At 42.6% G+C, this 26,954-nt stretch overlaps 1 protein-coding gene across 2 annotated transcripts in view; it reads left to right on the forward strand.

Moving 5' to 3' along the window:
- Positions 1 to 26,954, forward strand: part of nkain2 (sodium/potassium transporting ATPase interacting 2) — a gene marked incomplete at its 3' end in the record, with an annotated part of 174,267 nt that overhangs the window by 115,907 nt on the left and 31,406 nt on the right. For both annotated transcript variants that reach the window (XM_079571850.1, XM_079571851.1), the window contains exon 4: positions 5,998 to 6,198. In XM_079571850.1, the coding sequence (XP_079427976.1) occupies positions 5,998 to 6,198 (201 nt within the window). The remainder of the gene's footprint in view (positions 1 to 5,997; positions 6,199 to 26,954) is intronic.

A 26,954-nucleotide genomic window follows, 5' to 3' on the forward strand; every position in this document is an offset into this window, starting at 1 on the left:
CCACTTACAGCGCACTACCCTGGAGTGTGGCAGGAATAGTGTAAGATCAAGCGAAATATTCCCTGTGCTACTCCCACCACTGCTTTTTTTTTTTCTTTTTTTTTTTTTTGAAATTTAATGAAGTCTCAACCTATTTAGTCCCAATAATCCACAAGTGGCGGTGCACGCTAGCAGATTGACCTTTATGTTAAGTACCTTTTAATAAAGCCACGGAAGATGGGTGTTCCACTTATAATTACTTTTGTGTTGTGCTTTTTCAAGCGCTTAAAGATAGAAACACTTGCAAAAGAATGATTGTCTGAAAATATTGGAGAGAAAGAGAATTGAGAATGAGATGAATAAAAAAAAAGAAAAAAGTGAGTTCTTTTGGGGCAGGGCGTTGACAGACGAGCAGAATTTTCCAGAGATTTAACAGCAAAAGGAAGATGGCAAATTATCAGGGCTCGGAGCAAATTAAGCATTTAGTCATTACACCATAATAGAGAGAGAGAGGGCAAGGGCGCGGCAGAGGAGGAGTTTTTACAAACAGCTAAAGGAAAGAAATTAGAGAAAACAATGTAGGGTTGTTCTGATGCCTTTTTTAATTATTATTTTGAATCCTGGCCAATACTCGCGGCCTGTGTAGCTCGTACAAGGAGTGCCAGGCCAATAAAGGGGTTTTTCCACTGGCGGACACTTTCAACTGCCGAGGCCAGGGCCAAACTCGTCTAACCAGGTATACATTTCGGCAGGAGGACAGCCCTCACTATTAACATAGGTCATGTGGATTTAATATTTCACAACATCATACCACTGTTCTAAAAGGGGATTCTGCCAATACAGTGTTCCCTCGTTTATCGTGGGGGTTACGTTCTAAAAATAACCCGCAATAAACGAAATCCGCGAAGTAGTCAGGTTTATTGTAACAGATATTTGTTTTCAGGCTGTAAAATCCCTCATCACACACTTCATAAACTTATCTCACATGTGTTCTCCCTTATGCCTGGTGTTCACTGTGGGGTTTTTTGTCTAACAAGATTTTTAGATTCACATTACAAACGTGGGGATTGAAAACATCGTGAGCTGCACTCGTCTCCACTGCGCTTTTTATCATAGCAATTTCAGGCTTCAGAAGGCGAGTATTTAGCTGAGGTGAGCGCCACATGCTAACAGTGTTTATTCCCGCGTAAATGTGCAGAGAAAGTAAACGTGGAGTCGGACCCACTCATGCCCGGCCTGTGCTGCTGTGACTCTGTGGTGTGAGCTGATGTGTTGACGGTCCACAGAGATCCTCTCTGCACACTGCAGCGAGACGAGGGCTCACTCTGCTACTAGCCAATCAGGACGCAGAACACAATGTGCATATGGCGTTCATACGCTGTATAAAAAAAGCATGCAAAATTGTACTAAAAATAAATAAGCAAAACAGCGAGCCAACTTTAGCGCAACTTTAGCTGGTGTTAGCATAACATTTGCATGTCGCTTACCTTCATAGTTTGTATTTTAGCTGCTTATTTCCTCTAGTACTAGCCTTGGCACCTCTGAATGATTCCATAACCCCCAGCAGAAGGCAGCATTTGTCCACAATAGTTCTCATCGTGGCTTTTCGAAACTTTCAATGACGTTCTGTAAAGCGTGCACGTCTGTAAAGGCGCCGCCCTCAACACCTGCGGTTGTGTCGTGTAGTAGCCTGGCATCCAGACTAATCTCTGATGTTTATTAATTAATAAACAGGAGACTAGTCTGGCGACCCTGTCGTAGAAAAGCTACTGCTGGAGGCGGGACTAATGTGGGACAACCGAAGCGCATAGCAGCCAATGAGAACATAGCGGATATGACGACAGAAACAGCGACAAGAAAGTTGTATCATTCGGACATGAACAATGGCGCTCCTGCCACACGGAGTTCAGGAAATGACTTCTGTTGTTTATGCCAGAAAAACTTAAGAATACAAGCATACCGGAGCATTACGTGAAGTGGTTGCTTGTGTTGAAAAACTACAAAACAAAGGCGCAACAACGTGACGTTCAGGGAGCTGCTCTGATTGGTCGGTAGGCTCCATATCGCTGCGTCCCTTCCTTTGAAAGCGCGCAATGGAGTGTTGCCAGACCCTCTTCTGTAAAGAAGTGGAGTCTGGTTGGCGAGACTAGTCGTGTAGTGGAAACATAAGCGTGTAATGGGTAGAGTCGATTCGTGACAAGAGTACACAGATCGTGGCGCACGCGGTAGAGCTGTGTTCAGTGGAAAGACGCCGTAAGTGTGAGTAAAAGCAACAGAGAGATCTGTAAAGAGACGCTGAATGGTTCGACTAAATGATGAATACTTTGTCTGTGATTATGTACCTGAAAAAAAGTTTAGACACCAGCGTACTTATTGTAACAGCCCGACAATAATGTGGATGTGTAGGCTGTTCAAGGATCCGCCTCTTGTGTTCTTAGCCGTAATAAGTCACGCTAAACCTTGCTAAAGGCGCAGCGATATGTGGCTTCTTTACTTTACACCGACTTTTATGGCTTTATAGCACTATAGATTCTTTAAAAACCTCATAGCCTCGAGTGTATAAGTGCATTTAGATGCTGCAATAACTGTCCTGAATATTGGGATAACAATATCACTGCAATATTAATACCAAAAACCATTAGCAATTAGTTTTTCTACAAATTGCAACAATATAAGACTTCAGCGACGTCAATGGGAAATGGGATGTGCCTGGTTAGAAAACAGGAAGAAAGAAATCGTCTTTATAAGCGCCGCAAATGCCAAAAGCCGTTGACATCTTGTGTAAGGCCAGGCAGGTAATTACTAAATCGCATCTGAGCGCAATCATTGACATAGAGGGAAAACTCATACACAGGTGCTATGCGTCTTGTGCGAACGGTGCCGGGAGCAAAACATCTTCTCAAAAACATCAATTTGAGAAAGGCTATATTGAGAAAATTTTCACAGCTTTACTTTGCCATCAAACAGTCTTCTCCAACTGGGAATTGGAGCCCTGAAGCGCTCTTCAAAGCCACCAGACTCTATTGACAAAAACGTCAATTTCAGCTGGCAGGAGACTCGCAGGTTTATTGCCGCCACTATAGTTTCTTTTTTTTCCTTTTTTGTCCCTGTGTTGCTTCGGTGTTTTAACAAATAATTTCAGGTCCAAGCAAAAGGAAAAGCATAGAGCTCAAAAACTCAGGTAGTCAGAGTGGTAACATCACCTTTCTTAGCCTAGCCGCGTGCCTGCTGGTTTTTAGAAAAGGGTGTTTGATGTGCCTCCCCTTTTCCCCGTAAATAAAGTACAAAGAAAGGCAACGTTTCAATTTTTCTGGACAGAAATTGGTTTTATGTGACTATACTGCATTCTTTGTTCACTGTGAGGCGACTTCTGTTGTGATATCGGGCCATACAAAACCATTCAACTTGAACTTGAACTGTCAGATGTTCAGTTTGGCTGCTGTATACAGATCATTCCTTTGCGATATTCTCTCTTGAATTGAGGTTTACCACTTTATTCCATTTCCAAAACATTAACGGTATCACTTTCTAAGGCAAAGAAAAACTAAACTAAATGTAGTCTTTGTGCCCAATCCAAGCAATGGTACCAGGAACGTGAACTGTTTTTCATCGCATTTTTGTCACCTTTTTTGAGTTGTTTTTTTTTTTTTTTTTCATTTTCGTCACTTGTTTGTGGCTTTTTCCCCCCCCAATAACACGATAAAAAGCGACAAAAACATGACTACAGTAAAGAGGGATGAAAAAGCAACATAAAAGCCACAAAGGAGTGACAAAAACGCGATGATGCTAGGCTAGTGCTAGGCTAGTGCATGTCTATGGTAACTAGTAGCCTGTATTAAAATCATGGGGTAGTCCTCCCAAGCGTTGCCATATCTGACTTGTAGAAAGCTCCTTTATGAATTCCACGTGTAGTAACGTGGCCGCAGGTAAACAAACTACTGTAGATCCGGTAACCAAGCAGATCACTCCGCCGCTGCGTATCTTACAACCAGGAAGCTGATGCGCTCAAATATAAGTTCCTTTAAATGCAAAATGGTTATTATATATAATAATTTCAAAAATTACAGATTTATATGGGGGTAATCTGGTGTTTTAAGTGATTGTGCACTGTTTTCAATGCAGGCTACTAGTTACCATAGACATGCACTAGCCTAGCACTAGCCTAGCACCACTAAACTCTTCAAATATAAGGACTACATGAATTTAAAAAAACAAAAAAAAATCTCCAGAAATCAACAACACTCTTGATAACTAGGGAATGAGGCCCTATGTCAAAAATCCTGAAACATCCCTTTAAAAGTAGTGCGACATCTCAATCAGATGGAGGCCCTAATACTGTAATGATAACGGCAATTTGCAGGGTCATACACTTATCTGCCATTATGTTTAGACGGAAAACTACACAATCTTTCACACATGACCATTAACAAAGTCAGTACATCTCACACCAAAGTTGTGCACTGTACATTCTTTGGTCAAGTACATTACAGCATTTCCACACCCCAGTAAGTCCTTGTGTGTGTGAGAGTGCGTGCGCCTGGGAGCTGTACGAGTGTGGTTGGGGGAGTGTCATTAGCCCAACTGTCTCTCCGATGATCTATGCGCGTCCTTGCTAAGTGGAGCCGTTAATATGTGCATTATTTACACCAAGGCGAGTATCATAAGAGAGGGGAAAAAGAGACCCACAGAGAGAGAGGGAGAGGGAGAGAAGGGGCATTTCAGAGGAAGGACTCCCCAAACTCACTGCATTGCACCTGCAGTGGTCAGGGCCGCACACTCTCACAACGCTACATAAAAAAACTCAAATCTCATTCCGTATTTCTGCTAATTGTGTAGTGTGTTATCGGTTCAGCAGTTTTCAACCAGAAGCATAATACTCCTTACTGGAATAAATTCTCTTTCCAAAACCTGCTATTGCTTTTTACCATAAAGGCTAATGATTGCAACAACATACTACAGACTGCAAGTGTAAAGACAGTGTACGAACTATTTTAACATTGAGTCTTTTGCCCACATTGCTTGGATCGGGCACAAAGAGTACATTTAGTTGAGCGACATCACATTAAAGCACCTCTTGCTATGTCAGAAGAGCGACTAAACTGCTGTAATACAAAACATGCACCTAAAGTTCCACTCGACACCGACAGTACTGTAGCTGCAGTCGGTTATTGCAATCATGCATTTGGGAAATGGAATAAAGTGGTAAACCTCAATTTTGGCAGAAGCCGTGTCTCCATGGAGAGGTGGTGTCCCGTTCCAAGACTAGGACTGTCTACCGTATAACAATAGAAGTATGGTATTTAAAAAATGATTACGGTTCTGCTTGTATCATGTTTTGATGCCTGTTGGCTCCAGAGACAGCACTTAACAATGTTACATGATTGTTTCAGCTCAAAAATACGTGATAAAAGAACATAAAATAAAACAAATGACCATTGTTGTTCTGTTTTATGGGTCATATCGTTCAGGAACCAGTACCGTTAACAAAGTAACGTTAAAGTACTGATTAAGTACTGACTGAAAAAAAAGTACCCAGCCCTTGTCAAGACTGTGAAGATACGAGCTCTCATTTTTAGGTATTTTCCACAAATAAAAACATTGTAGTGAAATTGATGCTTGTATGTATTTCTTTTTTGTATTTCTCTCTTTTGTTGAGTGAAACGTTTCGCCGTATGTCTTTAAACTCCCAACATACTGCACGCTGCCTTTTACAAATCCTCGCAGCTTCTCCATTCGCACATCCTCTATCTTGCAACCCTTTCATGCTTTGATTAAGATCTAATCAGACTTATCCCGGATCATTAAAATTATGAATCTGTGGAGTATTTTTAGCTCCAGCCCCCCCTCCTCCCTTCGCCCCCTGTCTAACGGCGGGACTCAGTTATGACACATGGTTCAGATTTAATTAAAACTTGTTGGAAATTGGTTTTGACTTTTGGCCGGGCTCCCCTCTTCTTGTGCCACCCTTTGTCCACTGGTGCGATTCAGCCGCTAATATCCCCGCTCCATGTCTTGCAGGACTCTGACCTCGTGCTGACATTCAACCTGTCCATGCATCGCTCCTGGTGGATGGAGAACGGGCCCGGGTGCAAGGTGACGCCCATCACCCCGCCTCCTTCCTGGGCGCCCGAGGACCACCGCTACATCTCTATATCAGGCTGTCTGCTGGACTTCCAGTTCATAGAAGTGGCCCATTCCTCGCTGCAGATACTGTTGGCTGTAAGTACAAAGTGCATTAGTCGTCAGCGCCGATGCGGTTTGAAGAAGAACCCTTAAATTATAGGTCTTGCATTCAGTGTCTGACGCACATGAGCTCGCCATAATGCTGCTGCTCGCTGTTATTTCTATCCCTGTTCATTCGGACTTAATGATTCAACGCGGCAGAGTCTTATTTTAAAGCAAGAATTTGATCATTTAACACTGTGAAGCTCGTGTATTGAATTTGCTGCGGGTCACTGCGGTATCTCTGAAAGAACACACTAAAACCACAGCGAATGTATTCACCCAAGGCTGGTGGGGACAGTGGCTCAGGGAATAACCAGTGCATGCCATTGTTATGTCTTTGGGCAAGGAACTTTACCCACCTTTCCATCTTAGTGTGTGAATGTGTCGGTAAGAGATGGCACAGATTGGCAGTCTCCTTTCCGTCAGTCTACCCCATAGGCAAAATAAATAATAGTCTCGGTCTCCTCACTCTTCCCTGTTTACCATAATGACCACGTTCGAAAGGGAAATCCTGAATTACAGACTCCTCCTACCCTGTTCCTGAAAAGGGCATAAGGGCGGGATCTTCACCGTAGGCCCTGACTAGGCCCTCGCAGGGCACGTAGTTCGATCGTAACCACGCCCACGCCGTTAGCTCTAATGGCATCAGCCTTTCAATCAATGTCCGGCCCTCATTAGTATACGAGATTTCTACTGTAAAATGTACCTTACAAAAAACAGCCTGGTTTCTTTCATTGTAACTAACCCAGCGATATCACAGGAGCAATATCTAGCTGTAGAAAGTTAAAGAAAAATTACAAACTAGGCTTTACAGTAAAACGTGTGTATAGTGCAATGCTATCTAATGGGAAACTAGCTTGTTTTGATGCCCATATATGGAGGTACTACAGCAAAGTCGGCTCCTAGCATCGCGGCCATTGGTCAACACCAGAAAAAACCTGTAAAGCACAACACAAGTGAAAGCTTAACACCACTCAGTCTTGAGAGTGAATTATGAGTGAAAATTGTAAGGCACTCCCAAGACCAATTCATTATTATTATCGGTATTTGTCTTTGCGTTTTTATTTCTTTGGAAGGTGACTCAAACAGGTGACACGCGTCTTGACTCTGTGCTCACCCTGTTCTACAGTAGAGCAGTCTTTTCAGAATACACCAAAAGCACAGCTGCGATGCGTTATACATATTAATGTGGATTGTTTTGTTCGGCTACTCAGGAACTTTTAAAAGTTTCACGGTGACATTTTGAATAATAGCGGCTGCAGCTGTGTAGTTGTAAAGCCACGCCGCGTACGGATAGTTGTAAACATAGAATTACACAGCGCTGTATTATAGCGAGAAACACGCTTACTGTGGAGGGAGCGTTATTTTTCACTTGTCATCTAAAAATATCTTTGGGAAGTCAATATTAGCAGTGAGGACAGCTGTGACTGGTTTATGATCTTCGATTGTCTGCAGGCCCATCTGTTCTTTTCACTTTGGGGAAAGCAAAGATTCTGGCGCACTCCTCCTCCTCCTCCTTCATCTTCTCTCAATTCTTTACTGAGATATAAAATGTCCCATTAGTCATATTGGTAGGACACAATATCCCAGTGTTCTGCATGCACTGTCATGACTTTTTTCAAACTCAGTATTGCACAGTTATTATTACACAATCATATATAAATTTTATAGTGGCACTTTTAAAGGGACCTCGGAGAAGGCGATAGATTCATCTGCCATTTTTGTTTCCTTTTTACAAGGTGTATATGTTCAATCCTAAGTGTTTACTTGTCTCTTCCTTTGGCTGATCACTATCCCTGCATGCCCTAAATCGTTAAAACTGTACCACATCCCTGTCTCCCCCCCCCCCCCTCTTTCCTAATAGCACAGAAAATAGAGGGCAAACCTATTCGCTCATAGAGGAGACATCAGCCCACTAAGTTCTGTCCAGATACTTAAAGCCATACATCCTCATTAGGTGAATTGTCTGTAAAAGCCGCCTTTAAAACTCTCCTTCTAGCTTTCTCCTGTCTCCTTTCATTGCGGCTGAAACGATTTTTCCTCCGCCTTGTCTCGCAACCTCGCCCCGCGCGCTTCTCCTCGCTGACACTGTCAAACTGTGATAATTAGCTGGATCAGAAGAGACAGGAGAAGGGGATATACAAAGCCAGAATGAGGGAGGCCTGTCACTTTCATCCCTGTGTTGTTTTGCCTCTAAACACAAACACTTTTGAATTTAGACTGCCACTACAAACCCTTAGTCAGGCAGCACATATCAAAAAGGAAACACGCCCAATGCGGCGGGGGAAGAAACGGCATTTTCTGTTCATGTGTGCAGCAGAAAGACGGGTAAGAAGAAGGGATTTTTTTTTGTGAGCCATTTTTTTTTTATGTGTGATAGCACACTCAGCGCTTTTTTAAGTACATTGTTGAAGCAAGAGTGGTGGAAAAAAAAAATACTGTGTGGGCTTGTTTTGCATTGCGTTTCACTGTGTTACTAATGCTATTAAGTCTGCTGCCTTTGATACAGGTGTGCTCCTTTTAGTGTCAAATTATTTGCCAAAGATCTGTTCAGAATGATGCGTTTAACATTGTATAGTTTTGCATCCACGATAACTTGCTTTGGTAGAGCTGAAAACTGTGCAATGTTTTCCCACTAAGTGAAAGAGCGCACACATGCAGTTTGTCGAAAACCTTTTAAGAGCTTGGCGAGCTTGTCCAAATGAAGTGGGCCCCAAATGGAACCTTTTTTGTGGTCAGTTTGATATCTTTGAATTGGCTCCATGTTTTATGTTGAATTGAATGAACAGGAAAAAAAACATTTGGGTCATTGTTTATCATTAGTTCAATAACTGCCGGTAGCTTTTGCCAAATCCTCAAAACAAGAGTGAAATGCAAATGTGAGGAATGATGTGGCTTTAACGGTGAAGAGGGATTTGTGGAAGGGGCATGAGAATGTGGACAAGTGTGGGCTTCAGTATCTTCAGCCATCTTCAGCTTCATGCCTGGCTCAGGAAGTGGGCTGGTCGGGGGCTGGACAGACTCCCATGCACAGCAGTAGTTCCTCTCCAAGCTTTACCTCCTGCAGACTGTCTTACTAGACTGGAATATTCTCTGCTACTGGGGGGGTGCATGTGCTGGTGTTTTGATCACGTTTCTGCGGCGTGGAGTTTGGCCTGTGCTCTTTAATACTGGCACGAGAGTGGGATGGGATCATCAGTGTATTCATAAGCTGGACGGTTTTTAACTCACAGTGAGAGAAATTGTTTGTAGTTTGTCCTGCGAGCGCTTAAAGCAGCACTAAGTAACTCATGCCCCTAGAGGTCATAAGCGCCACTGCAGGTGTTGTAGCATGTTGCGTTTTTTTTTTACTTATTAATTGTCCGTGAGAGTAAATACTGCGCTGACGGAAAAGACAAAGGGAGAGAGGGATATTGTACATTGTGCCACAACCCAATTACACAATGGAGATATTTTTTTTCACTCAAACTTGGCTGTAAATACTGCTAAAGTGGCGCTAGCCCGCAGTTAGCTTTTCCCATTAGCCTGTTAGCTTCTTTTTCATGATTCTCTTAGTGTGTATTGCGTCTCCGACCCGGTGCAGGGAAAGTTGCAAGCGTGGTTTTCTAGCCAGAGCCACCAGAGGGAGATGAAAGACCCCCAAAACATCCCATTAACACTTGTATTACCCCCAGAGGGACTATGAAAAGGATTTATTAAAGGGGGGTTATTATACAAAATCGATTTTTTCAAGCTTTACATCATGTTATTATGTCATTCCCTCATTAAAAACCTGCCTTGGCACATTCACGTATTTTTGAGTAATCTGTAAAAACTCTGATGGCGGCCATTTTAGGGATAGGTTTGCCTGAGTCCTCCTAGGAACGCCCCTACCTCCTGGAGACGCCTCCGAGCTTTCGTCACCAGCCGAGTAACCGACCACTGCTCCTCAGCAGAACCCCCTCCCCACTGATGCCCCAGACAGCGTGTGGAGGGGGCGTGTCGGAAAGGGTCAGAGGTTCTTAAAGAGACAGAGGCCTATTTCAAGACATTCGCTACAGCCATTTTGAGAGAGCAATTTTATACAAGGCAGTTATTCTAATTTACTGCATTTACAGACCAACAGAAGGTTTGGTCATCATTGTGGTGTGCTATAGACTGGTGCATAATACCCCCCTTTAAGGTAAACAAGTTACTTAATTCTTCTTTAATAAGATGCACGAGGCTGTGCCCGATGTTAATGTAGAGGAAAGAAAGCGCTCGTTGTAGTCAGCACATCGTTCCTCAATCAACCCCCTTTTTCCCTAAGCGACGCCCTCAGGTTACCGGTGAAAGCACTGGGGCACCGTTGTTTGTAAGGAGGATACCATGTTTGTCTTGAGCCGCGCTGTTGTCGGGCCCAATGTTTTTACTTATTATATTTTGGCAAAGATTTATTTTGGCACGCATTTAGTGTTGCTCCTGCTGTTTGAACACCCCGAAAAACCATAGATGTAAGATATGTATATGCACGGCGATAACTCAAACTTTTTGTGGCATTGCTCTTGTTTTGGATCCCGCACCCCCCTCTCTCTCTCTCTCTCTCTCTCTCCCCCTCCTCATTCTTTTGGGGCGCCTCTCCGACAATCGATACTGGTACTTATAGTGTGGCTGAGTGCCAAGCCACCGCGCAGCTGTAGCACTGTCTGACTGTAATTGGTGTGTGGAAACAGTGTCACGCTTCATGAGCACACACTCCGCATTGTGACTGGCTGGCCCGGCTCGCTCGCTGCTGGCTGCTTTTCTATAATTGGTGGAAACGCTGTCAGGGTTCTTAATAATAACATCCGTTCAACCAGCGGACCGGGTCACTAAGTGGGCTAAGGTTTTTGGCCGGGGTCGCTCTTGTGTACCGGCGGTTTGCTAGTTAGACACTCGGGCTAATGGATTCTTCAAAACGCCCAAATTTCAGGCTCTGTATGTAAACTAGCAACATGTCAGCTGCCAAGATGTGCTTTTTTTCCCCCCCCCACTCCGGTTTGGCAAATGTGCGATGATGGACTTGTCAAAATAGCTCACTCACTGTCTGGTTCGTCGGAGGTGTGTTGTAGAGGTCAATCTCGATCATGTAATATTTTCACAGCATTGCAGCAGCGGTTTGTGATTTGAATTTTTCCCAAGTTTCTGTGGGTTAAAGTCATATTTACTGTAATGTAGGAGAGGATAAATTATGCCCTTAATGAAAGCTGCGTTTCTTTACACACACGGCTGTAGGAGCACAAGGTTGGGTCAGTGTTAATGTGTGGATCAGCAGTCCAATGGGAAAAGTGGGGGAAGGTTGATCGCCAGGGAAGTGCACATTATACAGTAGGCAGTGTGCATTATGATGAATGCAATAAGAGGTGCCCCGGCGAGATGTGCAGCTCACCAGTCATTCTGTTGCATTTGCATAAGCATTGTTAGAACCACTTGACTTTAAAATCTCGCAATATAAAAGGCTGAGAAACAAAATGGAAAAGCGTGTTGAGTGAAGGTAAAATGAATGTCTACATTTTGCTAAATTGACTTTGCTGTTGTTGTTGTTGGGGTTATTTTACCTTCAGGAAGTCCCTCGAGACATTTCTAAGGGGGACCTAGCCAAGAGGCACAAGTGACATACTGTATAATAAGGGGATGTGGGCAAAGTCGGCTCCTTGTGCAAGCAGCTTTTCGCAGGAAACTGTTTCCCGTTTCACAGCAGGGCCAGGTTAACTGCCTCTTCTGCCGTTTGGTAAAAGTAAGGGCACATATCGCTTTACAGAAACTCAGCCTAAGGTCTAGGGCTGGGTACCGTTAAACAATACCAGCATGGTGTCGGAAAAAAGGTTTGGGTACTAAAGGTATAAAAAAAAAAAGAAAGCAGGTACTGAAAAAAATCTATCTTCTATCTTTAGATCCAAGTTTTGATGCTGTTGGTTCAGGGACATCATTAAAGGAAGTGACTTGGTTGGTTTCAGCTCAAATAAACGGTTTCTTTTCCCTATTTTGTCCAATAAAAATAAAAAAGTCACCCAATGTTTGCTTATTTTTTCCCCAAATTTTTCCCCACCTTTTTTTTTCCTCATTTTTTTCCTCATTTTCCCTTTTTTTCCTTCTAATTGTGGCTCATCTTTTATTACCAATATTTGCCCTATTTCCCCCATTTTTTCCTCAATTTTTATCCATTTTATTCTCCATTTTTGACACAATTTCTTAACATTGTAAATTTGAGGATATTCTCAACATTATTGTTCTGTTTTCTGGTTTTAGATGACAAACATTTGTGTATAGCTATTGGCAAAAGTATCGTTGAGTGTCAATATCGAAAACCAAGTGTCGTTAAAGTGATAGTCTGGAAGTCTAAATGTATTGCAAATTTTATAAAATGTGCAAAATCGTCTACCTGGTCTTGCATTTTGATGTAAAGTAAAGTAATAATATGTATGCAATATTTTTTTTGTAAAGTCCCTTCTTCCCGGATCTCAACAGCTAATCAGAGTCTAGTATCCTTCAGTGTCGACCAATGAGACAAGCTTTTTCCTGTGAACCAGCCTGTCAGGTCCAATCAGGAGGGGAGGAGGAGGAGCTTGATCGTTTACTTTTGAAAATTCTGTTCCTGCTCTCCTCACTTTGCATACTAAGAGGGCTTTCTGGTTAAAGAAGGGAGAATTTTGATCGGTTACTTCAAAATTTCACTCTCTCTCTAAAGCATTGTAACATATTTCTTTCTCATAGAATACTATTTTTTAGTACCGATTGATACTCCATAAAACGGGCATCGATGAACGTAAAGCACAGTTTCCTTTGCTGTGCGGTTTTGCCGAACGGATTATTAACAGTTTTACAGACTGACTGGGTAGACGCTAGACGAAGAACAACAGTGTGTCCCTTCTGGGCTTTCGTGAGTGAGAACAGAAAGTGATAGGGGTAAACTACGTCGATGATTGATTTGTCCTAACATACAAAAGGGAAGCGGGAGACAGGATGATAAAGTGTGAGGAGAACTGCATGAAATTGCGCTAAAAAGCTCGTCCCGACAGAAACATCTTCATGACACGTTGCTTGGGCACATTATGAAGATCTGAGGCGCAGCAGAACAGAAGGTTTCTCTGGGGAGCTGTGAGAAGAAGAGAGAGAGAGAGAGAGAGAGAGCCCTGTGTGTGGGCTAACACCTTCCCCTGCTGCCAGACTTCAGCACAGCCACAGACAAAATAGAAGCAATTCTCCTCCAATCATACTCTTTCCCGATGTGGAACGAGTATGAAATCTTGCACTCAAGTAAAAGTACAGTTACATGGCCCTAAATATAGACAGAGGGCAAGGACCAATTCATTCTGTTGAAAAAGAACCAAAGGGATTATCCATTTAAGCCCATGTTAGTGTGTTGTTTGAATCAATTAATTTGTTTGAGTTTGTTAGAGAAGGGTTTAGACTTGGAGGTGGTTTTGTTAATTGTGGAAATGCCCAGTAATCAGAAGCCATTAATTAACCAGATCAAAATAGCGGCAATAATGAAGTAATGAATAACTTTGGAAGATTATAATTTCAGCACCACCCACCTCCAGCTAATGATCGCGTCTGCGAGGGTAGTACCTCACCCTCAGCCTTTAAGCTACAATGTTCATGACTCATCAGCTTCCCAGCTGTGCTGCGACCCACCTCCACCCCTTCACCACATCTTCCGTCTTCTGACCTTGGCTTCTCACTGCTACATCCTTCACAAGTCTTCCATACCTCCACCAGTGTCCAGGGGAAGACATCCCTAAATCTAACCTACCCATCTATACTAACTATAATCCGTATATCGATGTCAGGGTCTGATCGCCAAAATATGTATGTCAATAAATCTTTCTAATCACTGCTATTGTCTAACCTCTTAACCGTTTTTTTTCTTTTCTCCAGTTCAGTTTTACCCAAATCCAAAAGACTAGATATTACAGTCTCCAGTGTAACGCCTCATTTGAAAGCTAAGACCTACAAAACTGATTGTATCTTTTTTGCCGCAATGTCGCTGCACATTTTAAAAAATTAAGTCTTGTAAGTCGTGTTTTCATAGGTTTTTTTCTCTTGTTTTTGTTGCTTTTTCATCTTTTTTTCCGTTGTTTTTTTTTACACTTTTTTGTCACGTTTACATCAGTTTTTCATCCCATTTTCGTTATGCTTTTTTGACGTTCTTGTGTGGCTTTTTTGGTAGTTTTTCATCACTGTGTAGTCATGTTTTTGTCGCTTCTTTTATTGTGTCATTGCTGCTTTTCCGGCACGTTTTTGACACTCTTTTGTCGCGTTTTCATCCTCATTTTTTGTTGCTGTTATGACACTTTTTTCAAGAAGCCTTTGATTTGGGTAAAGCCAAACTAATCGGTGATTCTTCTTTGGAACTGTCCTCCTCCTCCTCCTCCTCAATACTATATGAGAACCTTAAAAACTCATGATGCAATGCGAACGCAAAGTATGAAATGTAGGCTAAAACAAAGGCTAAATTATTTCCCCCCAAAAAAGGCAAAGCCCGCCCTGCTTCCTCCTCTGTACCCCCGAATAGACCTGTCGTGCTACACATCTCCCTTTTCAAAGAGTCCCGATATAACTTCTCAGATACAGAGTCCTGCTGGTTGTCGCCTGGTGTGCCGTCTGGAAAATAATACTCGTGATTAGCATAAGCAGAATGGAGGGACTAATCAATGGAATTACCTACTGTTGTTTTTTAAGTCGGAACACTCGGCTCCGCTCGGCACACGGCCGAATCAGCCCGGGTTCACGCTGAGAGAGTTAGCTTTTCCCATCTTCATGTCACACCCATTAAAAAAACAAGCCGTCGGGATATAGAAACCAAAAGATTGCATTCGTTTTAAATTTTTCAATGAAGGGAATCTTTCTTCAGCAACTTTAGTAATGATTTTCCAAACTGACCCTATTGTTGATCCTGGTTTAGTCTTTGTGGCCCTTTGGAGAAGCATTTTTCTCAATCTTTTAATAAAGAAATGGCTGAGATGACAAAAAAGCTTGGCTATAAAGTGGCACATAAATGAATTAGAGCTCTGTTTGACGTGGCATTATAGAGATTATTCATTCAAACCCTGGCTGAATATGATAATCTCCCTTGATTTGCATAGAGATTAGGAATTATTTATTTAGGAAGACGTCATGAGCACTGTTACTGAAGCCATAACTGCGTTTTTATACAGTTTTGTACTCTATATCCTCACTCTATGGTATTAGAGGTTTTTAAAGTTTGTTTTGCGGCTTCTCCGGGCTCATCTGTTCTATGATCTGAGGAGACCAGTGCATTAGGGAGACAGACCCAGTTGATGACTTTAGAAACGTCTACTCCTGGACAACTGAGAGACAAACTCAATCCACAGTCTTTAGATTTGACACCTCACCAGTCCTAGCCCCTGACCCTGAGCAGCACCAGAAGTGAGAGTCGCACACAGTCTGAGAAGCCTGTGCAAAACTACAGATGCTTTTAACGGCACGGACGCAGTGTTATCACCGCGGAAACCCTACGGGGAAATAATGGTCTTGGTGTGCGCACTCTCCGTCTCCGTCCGTTTGGCCTCACCTTGCTCGGCGGCAGAGGTGGGGGGAGGCGCCGCGGTGGGAGGGAGTGTGACCTATAAAAGCGTCTGTCCTTGCTCCGAGTAAAGGTCTCCTCCCCAGCGTCCCGACCGCGGAGAGACGGTCCGAAAGCCACGCAGAACAAACAGGTTTTCCTTATTGAACTCCAGCTGTTTGACATTCCACTAATTTCTCCCCGAGCTATTTTCGAAATGCCGCAGCGATTCAGGTGGCTCTGCGGAGAGGAGAATAATGGAAAATAATACATCATTTTATGTGTTTTTAAGTGTAGCAGATTTTTTTTACTAATGCTTTTCTAAGGACGGGTCGTTCTAGTCGAAATTTAAATATTATATCTCAACTTTTTACGCCTGGATCAAAAATATATATTCCTACAATGTGACATTCCCTGCAAGTTTTGGCCACACTCAAGACACAACTTTTACTGAGACTCTTATCAGTTCCTTTTATATAACCGCCATATTTTGTGACTCATTCTTTGGAAGTCCCTAAAATCTCTCCTGGCTCTTGCTCACTGTAGTCTAGTGAGTGCTTTCTACTGACTGTGCGTCACACAGCGTCAAAGGCGATATTTTTCCCTCTACTGTATTAACACAGGCCACTGACCTCATCCGGCACAAAGATAGTGAAGCTTTTATAGTTTTTAGTGAAATGTTCCCGTCTAATTATTACAGTTACACATGTGATTTTGTGCAAATATTGTAGTGTATCTTCCAGCGTCCAGTTTGAGTAAACAATGCTTCAGACAGTGCAATACCTCCGGTGGGTTTTGTCCTTGCGTGGTGTTGACATTTCCCTTTCCTCGCTGGTCTGCAACTTTTTGAATTCAAAGACATTTTTACTGAAAGAGCCATAAACAATTTTGTCGTTTATGGACAGGTGCTGATGCCGTTTCTCCCGCGTGGAGAGCCCAGCGCTCTTTGACACCAGCGCCAGTGCGGGACCAGTATATTCTCCATTCTGTTTGTCCTGTGAGAGCTTAAAAAGGATGCAGTATAAATGCTGAATAAAGTACAGGAGGTTGTTAATAAATAACGGCGATGAGGGAGGTCAGGCAGTGAAAAGGAAACATCGCTGTTGTTGCGTGAGGCAAAAGATCGGGCGCTGAATGTGAAGGTTAACACAGGTCTAACGCAGGTCTAAAGAAGGCTTGACTCGAGTTTGCACCGGGACTAAAACTCGTCTAACCTAGTGATAAACCAGGACTTAAAGGGATATTTCAGGATTTTTGACATAGGGCATAGTAATCCAGAGTGTTCTTGATTTCTGGAGATATTTTTATTGCAGTTTTTCAAGTGTTTAGTGGTGCTAGGCTGGTGCTAGGCTAGCGCATGTCTATGGTAACTAGTAGCCTGCATTAAAAACCTCTTCAAAATTATGGGGTCGTCCTCCAAACGTTGCCATATCTGATTTGTAGAAAGCTCCTTTGTGAATTCCAGGTCTACTACACTGCGTTCCAAATTATTATGCAAATGACATTTTTCTAAGATTTTCTAAATTGTCAACTCAAATGAGAGTCAGCATAATTTTTAAGTCTTTAACTGGTAGAGGATCATTTAAATGTGGTGGAAAAAATTTCCTAGTGACAACAGTATTTTTTTCAAAAATAAATATAGTAAAAACCTCAAAATCCACTGTTCCAAGTTATTATGCAACTCATCGTTTCAATACATTTTAAAGCTTGTAATTAACTGAAAATGGTCATTTGTTGTATTTGTAGCATAAGGAGGTCATATTTACTGAAATCCAAAGCTATTTCAATCAAAAAAATATTAACAGGTCAAGTTATATTTTAACATAGGAGCCCTTGTGTGATAGCAGCTTCAAAATTCTTAAATCCATTAAAATTGTAAGTTTTTGGACAGTTTCTGCTTGGATTCCTTTGCAGGATGTTAGAATAGCCTCCCAGAGCTGCTGTTCTGATGAAAACTGCCTCCCACCCTCATAGAAGTTTTTTTTGTTGAGGCTCCAAAGGTTCTCAATAGGGTTGAAGTTAGGGGAGGAGGGGGTCCACATCATGAGTTTCTCTCCTTTTATGCCCATAGCAGCCAGTGATGCAGAGGTTTTCTTTACAGTAGGACATGGTGCGTTGTCATGCATGAAGAGGATTTTGTTCAGGAAAGCACGGCTCTTCTTTTTGTAGCATAGAAGACAGTGGTCAGTCAGAAACTCCACATATTTTTCAAAGGTCATTTTCACACCTTCAGGGATCCTAAAAGTGCCTAAAGGGGCCGACCAGCTCTCTCACCATGATTCTGGCCCAAAACATGACTCCGCTACCTCTTTACTGACGTCACAGCCTTGTTGGGACATTGTGGTCATTCACCAACCATCCACCACTCCATTGAGTTGACCATCCAGGGTTACACGGCCTCATCAGTGAACAAGACTGTTTGAAAATGAGTCCTCATGTATTTCTGAGCCACTGCAGCCGTTTCTGTTCATCAGCATTCAATTAACCGTTTAGGGGAGGCCGGATAGAAGGTTTATGCACAACTGTAGCCTCTGGAGGGTCCTACACCTTGATGTTCGGGGGACTCCAGAGGCACCAGCAGCTTCAAATACCTGTCTGCTGCTTTGTAGCATCTGTTCCCATAATCTGATGTGTTTGTCTGGCAGAAACCGTCCATATTGTGCCTTTATCGGCACAAAACGGAGTGTGCTCTGAATCATCCACAAATCTCTTATCAGTATGATGATTACACTTAATCTTTCATGAAATATCGAAGGTTTTCATACCTAGACCAAGGCATTCAACTATTTCACGCTTTTCATCAGCAGAAAGTCCCTTTTTCTTTACCATATTGCTTGAAAATGATGATCTGCATAATAAAGTGGAACACCCTTTTTCAGTAGTTTTTCCCTTAACTGGGCTTAACCTGACAACTAATAATCCCAGGTCTCTGAGATTTATGTCAGTGATTCATAGAGCCCCAAGACACGATACCATCCATGAGTTTCATTATTATTGCTTTTTTTTTTACCTTTTTGACACAAAAATCCAATTTGCATAATAATTTGGAACGCAGTGTATAGATCCTGTAACCTAGCAGATCACTCCGCCACTGCGTAGCTTACAACCACGAAGCTGATGCTGCTCGAATATAAGTTCTTTTCAATGCAAAATTGTTATATTTCAAAAATTATTCAGTCAACACAGACATTTATATCGGTAGTCTGGTGTTATAAGAGATTTTCCTCAGGTGCTCTGTGCTTTGGTCTGACTGTTTTTAATGCAGGCTACTAGTTACCATAGACATGCACTAGCCTAGCATTAGCCTAGCACCACTAATCTCTTCAAATATAAGGACTGCATGAATAAAAAAAAAAAAAGAATCTCTCCAGAAATCAACAACGCTCTAACTAGGAAGTGTGGCCCTATGTCAAAAATCCTGAAATATCCCTTTAACCTTTCAAACCGGAAACTACGAATCGCGAGTTTTTTGTCATTTTACATCTTAGGCGGAGCTTGCTGCAAATCGGGCCGTAATCTTAGTTTAATACTGAGTGGAAAGTGAGCGTTGCGCTTCCAGGCCGAAACCACGCAGCAGGTTGGTGGTTTGGCTGGTGGAACAGCACTTTTGTGTCATTATCGCAGGAAACATTTGATGGGAACGTTCTGTTCGCGCGCTGGAGTGGAATGACGGTGTGAACTAATGTGCAAAGGCAGAGCAGGGACAAATATAATGCATTCTTATTTCGCTCCCATATCAATGTTCATAGCTTTGGATAATGTCACCGCGCTCGCCAATGCAGAACTAACAGCCGCTGTGTTTTCCATGGCAACAGGCACCTTCTGCAGAACACTGTGGAAATGGCCGTTTTTTCAGGCATCTGGGATGGTTCTGTGCAGTCATGTGGAGCGGGGAAGTTTGGTGCTGCTGTAAATATTGTTATAGTAAGTAAATAGTTTGGTCTTTCAGATGCAGAGTGCAGTTCGAGATTTAAGCATGTCCCTGAATGTCCTAAGAAGATGCTTGGAAAGACAGGGACTCAGGTGTTTGAGAGACTTATAACCAGAAGGCTTTATCCCAGATATGACCAGCTCATATCATCGCCTACAGTCCTTTGGCCAGACTGTGTGATGTGGTCTGTGAGTGATTGGTGCATAAGTCGCTTACCACCAAGTGTGACTGAGGAGATAATGGCCTACTGGAGCGCATGGAGAAACCTGACAAGCTTGGAAAGGGCAATATGAAATCAAGCCATTACATTTCTGAAGAAAATATGGTTCTTCTATGGTTATTTTTACTGAAGAATTGGCATACAAAAAGGACACTGTTTGACCTGAATAATTCCAGTCTTTGTAATTAGCAAACCGAGACAATTAAAAATACAATTTCATGTGGTTGGCAACAGATGGCGGAGCGGCAAGAGATGACAAAAGTGGTTAATTTTTACATCTACGCGCGGTTGTATCCTGAAACATTTTCCTCTTTCAAATGTCGAGCTCCTCCTCCTCTGCTGCCACCCCGGCACGAAAAACACCGGCGAAACGCGCCCTTGTCTCATCGCGCTCCCTGTCAGCGAGGTGAAATGTCCGTGTTGCACCAGTTATTGCTTGTCAGGATGATCACAGGATGCCGCGGCTCCGGCCTCCCTCCTCCGTCTCAGCCCCTAATCGCGCCATTTCCATTTTATACTCGTCGCGTTCCCCGCATCCCTGCCTTTTTCCCCCGGCTGTAACTAGGTAACTCTAATCCTCAGACAAAATGAAAAGAGAAGACCTGTCTCTCCTCCCAAAAGCGGCATTGGATCAGCGTGATTCGACTCAGCCAAACAGAGGCACAAAGGGGACGAGAGGAAGAAGATACCAACTTGGTCATTATTTCTCCAGAGCGCGCGAACTCCGCAACTGTCTCCGCCGCGATGTCATCTTCAATTATTCATGGGGTCATTAAAAATAGTTCCAAGTGCCTGCAGCTCATTTGTGCAAGTTAATTCCTCAATGACCTTTGACGTTTTACACACTATTACACTTGACGATGTCGCCCGTCCAAAACTGGGAAGACGCATACAATAATTAGACATAATGCATATTCAATTAGAGTCGATTTGGTGCCGTGTAGAAGGTTACACATATGTCCCCATTTCTCTCACACGCACCACGTAACGGAGCATAAACATTAATAGACTTAAAGCTGCGCTGCCCGTTTCTATCCGTTTTTCAAGACTCTCCTCTTAACCCCTTAAAGGCGGGGTATTATGCAAAATTGACTTTTTCAAGCTTTACATCATGTTTTTATGTCATTCCCTCGTTAAAAACATGCCTGAAGTGTTGCCTTGGCACATTCACGTATTTTTGAGTAATCTGTAAATACTCTGATGGCGGCCATTTTAGGGATAGCTTTGCCTGAGTCCTCCTAGGAACGCCCCCACCTCCTGGAGACGCCTCCGAGCTTTCGTCACCAGCCGAGTGACCAACCACTGCTCCTCAGCAGAACCCCCTCCCCACTGATGCCACAGACAGCGTGTGGAGGGGGCGTGTCGGAAAGGCTCAGAGGTTCTTAAAGAGACAGAGGCCTATTTCAAGACATTCACTACAGCCATTTTGAGAGAGACATTTTATACAAGGCAGTTATTCTAATTTACTGCATTTACAGACCAACAGAAGGTTTCATCATCATTGTAGTGTGATATAGACTGGTGCTATGTGATTGAAAAAAGCATAATACCCCCTCTTTAACCTCCACCAGAACCAAGCACATTGTTTCCAGTTTGGCTTTACCCAAGACTAAAACCTTTTCTTGAAAAAAATCGCCAAAATAGCGTCAAAAAACGAGAGAAAGAAAAAAGTCAGAAAAGCAACAAAGGAGCAATAAAAACATGACAAAAAAGCGAAGAGTGACAAGGAAGGAACACGGCAACGCCTAAACAAGCAGCAATCTCCCTCTCTTTTGGTACAGCTGTGTTATTTGCCTTTTTCCTGTGAACTGCATGTGTGGTTTCTGTGTTCCTCATTGTTTTACTGGATGCTTTTGAACGTCGTTGCCATGTTTTTGTGGGGTTCGGCAAAGAGTCCAAATTGAGTCCTACACATTTCTTCTTATGAGACACTGAAGAGGCACCAAGAGCCCCCCACACCTGCCGCACAGTGGAGGCGTCACAAGAGGTGCTACAGGGGGTAAAAAGTGACAAATAAAGAGGTATCCGAGCGAGATGTGCCTTCTATTGTTCTGGCTAATGGACGTTCGCTGTTGAACTGCTACACTCTTGCAAGAAGTTGGTGAAAGACTGTTGTGGAGGGGAGGGAGCTGCGCAGGAGGTAGAGGATGGAGGAGGAGGAGCTGACCAGTGCAGGACACCACGCTCAGCGACAAACCCAGGAGGCGCCACACTGTTTCCTCTACCTCAAAACATTTGGGTCAGGTTGGCCCACTGGCACCTGAACGCAATTTCATTGTATGGTTGTACAATGACAAATAAAGCAATAAAATAGCTATTATTTTATTTAAGGCGAGACACGGCAGGTGAAAGTATTGATTTTTCACACAGTGGTCGAAGTGGAGATTTTTATCTATTTTCCTCCCTTTACATCTTAGTTTTCATGTCAGATATAAAAATGACAAAACTCACCCGCATGATGTTTATTTTATGATGTTTTGTCTGCGAGGTGGGGGCAACCTGGAAGTAGCTGCTGCGCCACGTAGAAAGGCCGTCTTTCCCGCGGGTATTCATTCATAAATATTGACAGATTTTACATCCACGTGTCCTGCTAAGGGTCCCCGTGATGACGCTTTCACCCAAATATGGTATTTTTCCTCCTATGAGACGCCTGGTCAGGCCTGGAGCGGAAGAGTCGAAGAACGGGCCGCGCATGCGCACTCGCTACAAAACTTCAGGGCTGGTTTTCTCTGAACTCGGGCAGCGGGTGAGCCCTTATAGTCGCTCCCACAGACTCCAAACTTTCCAGTCTTGGACTTAGTAATATTTTGAAGGTTTTTTCAGGGGGATTTTTTAATATCTAATTCCTAGCCTGATTTATTCAGCTTTGAAACCAAAAAAACAGGCGGAATTTGAGTTTTTACAGATTTTTTCACTGATGATTAGTTTACTGAAAATATATCCAAAATCCCCTCTGAAAAAATCTTAGTTACTAATATGTCAATAAAATAAAACCATACATTTTAATCTGGCTCAATTCATTATTTTGATTTCATTGCCCAAAATATAGGCAATTTTGGCCATTTTAATGCTCAAAATGCCTTATTTTTATGTGAAAACATAAAATGACAGAAAAAAAATGCAATACATTTTTTTCTCATATTTATATATGTAATGTTCAGCAGAAGTTTCAAATTGATATCTCTACATTTATTTATTTTTCCCTATTCACCTGCAGTGTCTCGCCTTAACAAAAAATACTACAAAAAACTAACATGAAAACAAAAATGTGACCGAAAAGTGACGACAACACGGCAGCAACTCGGGGAAAAAGACCCATTTACATCATTTACATCATTTACATCAGTTTTGGAGCTTTCAAATGAGGTGTTACACTGGCCTAATTGGCTGTGAACTCTCCAGTCTGGAAGCTTTATCGATTTGGGTAAAGCCGAACAGCAGAAAACATGCTCGGTTAAGGCGGGGTTGCGTAACTTTTCACCCAATGAATGAAACAAAAAATCCAAACCTTTTATTCACAGGTGGTTTTATCGGTGGTTCCCGTCGCGTTTCGCCGACACAAAGCGGGGTTATTGTAAACAGGATATTAGGCTTAACATGTGCCTGCGTCTGAGCCAAACAGGATATTGACGTTAGGAGTGCTCTGATCAAAGGCGGTTACGGAGAGCGGCTCCCGTGTGCACCCGCTTCGGTGTTGGTAACAAATCTAAGCCAGCAGTCGTTTTCCGAGGCAATGAGCCCACGCAAGACAAAGAGTTAGCGCCTGCTGCCTTGTCTGAGCGCGACAGGAAACTCTGGTTACATCACACACAAAAAAATGAATCCTAGCAGTTGAGAAATCCAAGCCATGATTTTCAGTTTTGATAATTCGGTCTTATACAATCGAAAATCATTCTTTATTTTCAAATGAAGCTTGTGCGCAAATTCAACCTGGAAGACCTACCAGCTGCATTCATTCATCACCTCATCACCGGCAGCGCACTCCAATCATCCAATCACCCGCTCAAGCCGCACCTTCACAACAGCCAATCACCGCAGCTGCTCATCCCCTCATCAGCCGTTCATCGCTCAGGATTCCCTTTTTAAGCTCCCTGGTCAATCACTCAGCCGTTTCCCAGCCGTGCTACGACCCTCCTCCACCCCTTTCTCCGCCCGGCTCCTCCTCGGCTCCGCCCATCAAGTGGCCAACCCAGGTCTCTTCCACCACCACCAGGGTCCAGGCTCCGGGGGAAGATCATGGCTATCATTCGTCAAACCCATGCATTCCATATCGTTCGTTCAGTCTTCCGCCGGGGTCTGAGCCCCAATAATGATTCATGTTCGTTAATAAAACACTTTCTGTGAGTCTTTTCAGGTTGAATTAGCAAATCCGGTCATGCTTGGAGGCTTCATGCTGTGGTGCCCCTGAACGGAAGCCTAGAAGAAAAAAAAGTTGCAGAAGTTTTGGGAGAAATGGTTTCACCCTGACCAACTTTGTCCGTGTTGTTTATTTCCGATAAGCCGCTTTAATAATACGTGTGTGCCACTTCCTCCTTGCGCTCCCCTCTCTTTCGTTCAATTTAACCGAATCCTGTGTCTTTTGTCACAACAATCAGCATTTTTACTCTTATACCGCTCTGCTGAATGACATGAGAGGTATTGTTACAACTACGAGTCTCGCTGTCTTCCGGAAAATTTGATGGAAAAGGTGGTTTCATGCAGCAACATTCGATCCATAAACCTTTATTTTTTTTAAAGTGTCTTTTTTTGTGACACATCCCGAACCAGCTGTACTTTGTCGAGACTATTACTGCTACATAGAGCCTCTTGTGTTATCCAAATTGATTTCCCCATTGCCGTTTATCCGTTCAACACCGGCTGCATTGTCTAGCATTTGGCTCAACTTGAATTACAGGGAGAGGAAGAGAAAAAAAACATTGCTCCGCTGAGAAATGCACCATATTTTTACGACTCATTTAGTGACAGGGCTGGAAAGGGAGACGAATTGAAGATAAGGATGCAAAGGGTGGAGAGAGTAGAATGAGGAAGCAGGATGGGAAATAGAGAGTAGGAGAGGAGGCGCGGGACTAGGGAGCTGAACATTATTTAGACTAAATGGGGTCAGGACCTTGAGATATACTCTAAATGTGGTGGCCCGCGTTTCGCTGCTGTCCATAGCATGTATATGTCCTCATTAAGAGTCGATGGTGGCACGTGAGTGGCCATATAGTTCAGGAAGGGTAATGCAGGTTTCTTCTTGTATTTATTTGAGTAAATAGCTGTTTATTTATTCATGGGGAAAATAACACATTCTATAGGTAAGTTTTTGCCATTCACATTGTCATGCTTGCTCTTTACAAGGTTGTTTCGATGAATATTAATCTGTTAGTGTCAGTGCAGAGCTCTTCAGTATGTCACCTATTAATTATATTTTATATCATATTTAAGGTGCAAAACATCCATATCGCAAAACTCCACAATATAGATACAGACGGTAATGCATCATACAAGGGGGAGTGGCCTTGCCGAGGAGGAAGGGAATCTGCCGGAATATGAACTTATTTATCACACATAAATAAGGTAATGTCTAAATCGGGTTCATATGGATGTTTTTTCACAGCATATTTTTACAAGAGGCCCTGCCTATACAGGCCTCCGCTGTGAGGTCCCTACCGCCACAGGCTCCACTCTCAAGCCGCCCCCACTGTCAGGACAGGATATGCACGGGACTATCGCCTCCCTGATTGGTCAGATTCATACTTCGCCTGAAAGACACCTTTTGGTTAGGATTAGGGTCAGGTATACAATTAGTTTGGATTAGTTGATTTATTATTATTGTTTTACTCATATTGTTATTGCTTTATACATTTTTTTTTTAGAATGCAAGCTTATAAAGGCATGCGTACGATGTCTGGTTGTTTATAAATGCTTGTACTAGAAATAAAATTAAACATGGACCTCTATTAACCGTCTTAACCCCTTAACCGTTTAAACTAGCGTTGTTTTGTTGTGGTGACGTCATGGTTGGAGCTCCAGCAAGTGACCAATCAGGGAGCGGCTGACCTTTCCCATCCTACAAAAAAAAAAATCACCCCCCCCCCTAAAAAAAGTCCGCACTTCCTGTTCTGACAGTGGAGCCCGCACCAGAAGCGACCTCACATCGAGAGACAGGTGCCTCTCGATTTTTCAGTAGAAGCGAGAACAAAAGAAAGAAAAAAAATACAGCAGTCGTAGCTAGCGTTAGCATGTAGCATGACGCTAATATGAAGCATTATGTTAGCATCCTCCGTTATTGTTGTAATTATGGGCTGCTGAACCTTTTTGCTCCTCTCCATGCCTTTGTATCTTTATTAGGTAGAAAACTCTATTCAGAATTCAGCATTTGTCAAAGTAGTTTTGGAGTAATTTTCTCCTCTTTGTTCCCCCCTCAACTGCTTCAAACATGACCATATATGGGGTATTCCAGAGATGGCAAAGATCCTCCAACTGAGATTTACTGATTTTTTTTTAATAATTTTCCTACATTGGTTTCATTTTCTGTCATACCTGTAGTTTGTCTAGAGGGAGTTTTAGTTCTTATGTCAGCATGTTTTTCATAAAGATTTATACCAGCTTTATTACACATTATTCACATTATTTATTGTTATTATGGGTAACTTTTCCCCTACTCTTTCCTTTTAAGCTTTTGAAGATTATATGTTACAGGTCGCAGCACACAAAAAAAGAAAGAAAGAAAGAAAGAAAGAAAGAAAGAAAGAAAGAAAGAAAGAAAGAAAGAAAGAAAGAAAGAAAGAAAGAAAGAAAGAAAGAAAGAAAGAAAGAAAGAAAGAAAGAAAGAAAGAAAGAAAGAAAGAGAAAGAAAGAAAGAAAGAAAGAAAGAAAGACTTTCAAACTTTGCACTGAAATATGCTAACCGTTCTGCCATCGCAGGCCACTTAAAATAGAATCAGTGTGGGGTTGCTCCTCGGAACGCGGAGCGACGTGAAATTTTCTGACAGTTGGATCACATGTCGACGGAGGAGCAAAGACTGCCAGGAAGAAATATAAGGGATTTCTCTGTTTGAGGATTAATTTTAAATCCCATATTGCGGCTT

This window comes from Gobius niger, assembly GCF_951799975.1.
Source record: "Gobius niger genome assembly, chromosome: 15".
Lineage (NCBI taxonomy): Eukaryota > Metazoa > Chordata > Actinopteri > Gobiiformes > Gobiidae > Gobius > Gobius niger.